This window comes from Triticum dicoccoides, chromosome 1A (genome assembly GCF_002162155.2).
Source record: "Triticum dicoccoides isolate Atlit2015 ecotype Zavitan chromosome 1A, WEW_v2.0, whole genome shotgun sequence".
Lineage (NCBI taxonomy): Eukaryota > Viridiplantae > Streptophyta > Magnoliopsida > Poales > Poaceae > Triticum > Triticum dicoccoides.
Window position 1 is genome coordinate 77,411,722 of NC_041380.1, and position 5,189 is coordinate 77,416,910.

The 5,189-nt window shown below is 40.1% G+C and overlaps 1 protein-coding gene across 1 annotated transcript; it reads right to left on the reverse strand.

Annotated features, from left to right (window-relative positions):
- Positions 1 to 632: 632 nt before the first annotated feature.
- LOC119364213 (1,4-dihydroxy-2-naphthoyl-CoA thioesterase 1-like) lies at positions 633 to 2,167 on the reverse strand. The gene is made up of 3 exons (XM_037629644.1): positions 1,909 to 2,167; positions 1,604 to 1,795; positions 633 to 997 (listed from the first exon to the last, which is right to left on the reverse strand). Exons 1-3 carry the CDS (start codon positions 2,083 to 2,085, stop codon positions 845 to 847), a joined length of 522 nt encoding a protein of 173 aa, XP_037485541.1. The 5' UTR covers positions 2,086 to 2,167; the 3' UTR covers positions 633 to 844.
- Between the last annotated feature and the right edge of the window lie 3,022 nt (positions 2,168 to 5,189).

Consider the following 5,189-nt stretch of genomic DNA (forward strand, 5'->3'; position numbering starts at 1 on the left):
AATGGTTGTTTGCACTACAAACCTAGCTCCAGTTACACCTGCACAAATTCTAGCCTTAAGTAGAATTGACCGTTCAGTAATACTACCCCAATGTTACTCCATTGGCAGCTATCTCAAGCATCACCCTATCCTGTAGTACAAAGTTTAAGTTCCATATCAGTTCTGCACTTGTCATTTCTTCCGGTCAAAACCCGTTCTAAAAGTTGAACAGAGTGCTAGTTGGTGGAACTTCCCTGATCCTGATTACAGGTGAAAAGCTCAGTTCTGTCACTGGCCATCTTCTCATTTCCGGCATGGAGAGTGAGTAAATTATCTGAATAAATGATTTCTAATTCGTAGAATGGCAAATGTTTTCTTCTTTTTCAATAGGCTCTGCAACAGTTGAAAAACAGCTGATAACTTGTCAAAAGTAGTTGCAGAAGACGTAACGGGTAAATGTATCATCAACTACTTCCTAAAACTTGGGTAGCTTTTCATTAGTTTCCCAAATATTGGTCAAAAGAAAAGTTAGTCATGATTCTATTTCCTTCAGATACTATGCAGGCAGAGTCTCACAGTGCATTGATCTAGGAAGATGACTAGTGATGTAGGAAGATGTCAGACTGGATGACAAAAAAAAGGGAGGCGGGATATGCAATCTGTAGCACTATATCTGAATTCTTACTTGGATTATCATCACTTCTCGACTAAAATTCTTGATCAAGTGATACATGCTTGTCACGGTAGTCCCGGACATTTGCAAACAATTGCAAGTGATACATTCTTGATCAAGTGATTTGGATATCAACTTATATACTTAATTTTTGTTGGACTGCTATATATTGTGCTCAACATATTACAGTTCCTAAAGCTTTGCATATTTCTTGATGCCCTTCTCATAGATCTTCATTTCCTCTGGTGTTGACAAGTTGGTTAGCAGGGTAACCCTTGCTGATGATACCAAATCTTTGTGCTCCGATGTGGCAGGATCCAACAGCCATATCTGGACCTCCCAAACCTGTCAGATTTACAATGGTTTTTCAGAAAATACAGACACTTTTGACTGACAAATTGTGCAAATAACTGAAATACCTGAAGAAACAAGGAAAATATAGAAGACGAGCCATATGCACATCTATAATTGTAGATTGAGTTCAGTGAGTCTTAACAAAGTATATTCCGACAGCATGATACGTGGACATTTCATGGTTAATCATGGACTGCTGCAATTAATCTGACCCCATCCGTCACTATCTTGCCCAGAACATTTTTCTTCTTTTAGTGTGTTTGAAAAGGGAAATGTGTTAGCCGCCAGAGAAGACCTGTGAGGCAAGCAGAAGTGTCAAACTTGTGCATCTCATCTTGCTGTCTGCTCGTTTAATTTTCTATACTAGTAACGCCCAACCAACCCGGAATCTTGACCATTCCTTCCACAGGCAGCAGCTGACTAATCAAATTGCAGATGCAGTAAGCCAGTAGCAGACTGGCTTTTATCAATTGATCTTTTATTTTGGGCGATGAACTCCGTTTGAAAACAAAATGGGATCTGCACGATGAACCAGCGTATGGAAGAATTTTGTCTCGTGTGGGGATAAAATAGTGTTTGATTGTAGACTGTAGTTACCTGGACGTTGCGGCCGACCTGGATGGGGTTCGCCTTGGCCTCGATGCGGTCGCCGAGGCGGGCGGGCTTGAGGTGGTTGATGGAGAGCTGCACGCCGGCCACCCTCCGGTACCCGGACGCCATGTACCCGCCGATGCTCGCCGTCGACTCTGCCATCAGCGCCGAGACGCCGCCGTTGAGGATCTTGAAGGGCTGCGACCACGCCGACGGCAGCGACTGATTAAGACGATCACGGCGCGAGTACATACACACGTGGTCCGGCAAGACGGCCGGTGGCGGCGGCGGCGGCAGGCGCGCGCACGTACCTGGCAGCAGGTTTCGGTGACGGCGAGGCGGCCAAGGACCTCGCTCCCGGTGATGCGGGTGTACTCGAAGCCCAGGGCGTGCAGAGCGTTGTCCGGCGGGGCGCCCTCGCCGAACCCGGGGGGCGGTCCGGGAGGCGACGCCGCCGTAGTTCTCGCGCTTTCGCCGGAGCCTGCCATCGGGATCCCTGCGCGATTGCGGATTGCGGTTGTTTTTGTACTCTTCGAACACGGGGAGAAGAGCCATCAGATATAAAGACGTGGAAGGAAGACGATAACGAATTCGTCCTCGCGAGTTCTTTTGTTTTTTTGCTTTTGACATCAAAATCGTCCTGTCTGGCGGGCCTAAGGCCTTAGTTGGGCTGAATCGTGCTCAGGTAGAGAGACGTTGAAGAAACAGAGTTGATTGGACCTCTGCTGTCTCCCGTTTACCTTTTGGTCCAATGTTTGTCTAAAAAAAACTTTTGGTCCAATGTGCATTCCTTTCCCATATTCCAGGTAGTAGTGGCCGATCTCAATTTGACTCACATCAAGCCAGACACTGATTGCCTAAAAAAAAACTAGCCACTAATTGCAATAGTTTGGTTCTGATTTTAAGTAAAGGCTCGAATGGAAACAACACCGCCACCATCAAAGAGATACAACACCGGATTACGGCGTTCAGCTCCTACTCTATGGTTCATGAAGGTTGTGTGTCTAATGTAGAGGTGCATTCCCTAGCTAAACATGATCTTTCTCTTTCAGAAGGGCGTCATGTCTGGTTCTTAAGCCCACATGACCCTAATGTAATTCTTGTCCAACTTTCTGTTGAGCAATAAAGTGAGCATGTTTACCCCTAAAAAAACTTGGTGATGGCCCTACTATATAAAAAAGTAGCAGTAGCCTGGAGTGCTCCTAGTCAGTGCCTTCAGCGCTGGTTTAGGAACTGGGATCACAATCCTCTCTCGCGTGGGCCAACCCACCATTGCGAGTTGCTGGCTCGCTAGGGCCGTACCCCCTTCGCTTGTTTGACTGACCATTGACACATTGAGTTATAAAAAAAATGATGAAATTGAACAAAAGTTTGCGAGTTTATAAAAAGTTAGTGGATTTTTAAAAAGATACTGGATTTGACAAATTGTTTGTGAATTCGGAAATTATTCATGAATTTGAAAAAGGTTCGCATATTTTAAATTTGTCAAGGATTTGGAAAAAAAATTCATGATTTAGAAAAACCCATGAATTTGACAAAAAATGTTCGCAGATTTGAAAAAGGTTGTGAGATAGGAAAAGCTCGCGAGTTTGAAAAAAAGTCATGGATTTAAAAAAATGAAAGAAAAATAAAATAATATTAATAAACAGAAAACCAATAGAAAAAACCCCAACCAAAAGCTTCTAGTAGCTTCACAAAACTGGATGATGTAGGCTTAAACTTCACAAAAATGCAACCCTACATAAGTTTTCCCCATTTTACGTAAAGGTGCAAGGGAGGGTGTGTGCCATGCACAAAGAAGTTTATAAGTGATGTCTTAAGCGCTAAATATGAATTTAAAAATGTTTACAAAATTATAAAAAGTATTCCAAAATGTTAAAAAACCATCACAAATCTTTTTTAAAAACATGAATTTTAGAAAAAGTTCAACAATTTTGAACCCCCCTGAAATTAGAAAATGTTCACACTAGAAAATATTCATGAATTAAAAAATTACTATAAACTGTTCAGGAATATGAAAATCTTCACTAACTTCAAAATAATTCATGGATTTAATTAATATTCCAAAAGTTCAAAGATGTTCTTGATTTTGAAAAAATATTTATAGATTTAATAAATATTCTTTAAATTCATAAATATTCTCAAATTTTGGACTATGTTCATGATTTTGAAAAATGGTCATGAATATGGAAAAATAAAACAATGAACAAAGAAATAAAAACCAAAGTAATACCTATATATTTGAAAATGATTTTGGGTAGGTTTTCCCCAAATTGGTGGCGAGAGGAAGGTATTGGGCCGGCACAGAATGAAATGCAGTATGTTCGGGGTGCACACTATTCGGCACGTTCGGCGCCGTGGAAGCAACGCCAAGTGGGCTGGCCCACGGACTAAGAGAGCAGTAAACTGTCTCGCGAAAAAAGAACTAAAAAATATGCCACAACGGTATCTCAAAAAGATATGCCACAACAGTGGCGAAGCCACGTTTTGGTTGTGTGGTCACTTGACTACACATGAATTTCACAGGTCAAGTACTCCCATGTATGGGTACTGAGCTGCTGAATAAACAATTTCTAAAAATGCCTAAACAGGCCAACTCGTCATCTATGTTGGGTAACTTTTGGCTGGAAAAAAAAGCAAATTTGCAATGGAAGTCCTAATAACTATAGAAATAGCATTAGATATTGGTCTAAATATATGAAATTTTGAGGAAATACACACTTATGTGGGATACTTGAGGACATGCAATAGTACCGAAGTCTATTCTCCATTTGTACCAGTCTCTTGCTTCTTTTCGACTCCGCAATCGCCAAGAGTTAAATCTAAAAATCATCAGCTCTTATATAAATCATGTATTTTCTTTCTCAAGATGTTGAGCCTCTAGTTACATCTGTATTCGTTTAATCTATTCTGTGAGCATTGTCTCCGAAGGTCAGATGTTCTACGCTTGCCCATCTACTCTAGTTGTCTTGTTCGAACATTTTTTCACATTCAGTTTTATTGTGTCTTTTTTTAATTCAAACGCCATTTCATATGTCTCAAATCTATGTATCAGCAAAAAAAAATTGAACATGGTCAAAGATAATAAGCTATGACGATAGTACTTGCAAATATATACTTTTTTCGAAAATACATTTATAATTAAAATATTAAAATAGCTCAAAAATAATGCATTGAAAGAAACACTGGTAATAAATTTGAAATACTAACTATCTTTAAAAAGGAATTACAATCCTTTGTGTTCCTATTTAATTTGTCTACAAAAATTCGCTAGTACAAAACCTGACATCACAAGGTTTTGATCCTGGCACCGCCACTGTGCCACAACGATGACTCAAACTCGTGCCGCTACATTTCAGGATTGTTCAGCTAACGACTACACCATCGGAAGACTAGTGATTGATAGAAAACGCAAATTCTTGAAGAACCATAAGTGTCGCGCTATTTATTACACAATACCACTTATATTTTTGAGCTATTTTTTTGGAAAAGTCGAGTTTTTAATGAAAAAAGTTCATAAAATTGTGAAAAGGTTCATCAATTCTAAAAAAATTGAAACAAAATTTCATCAAATTTGAAAGTTCATCGACTC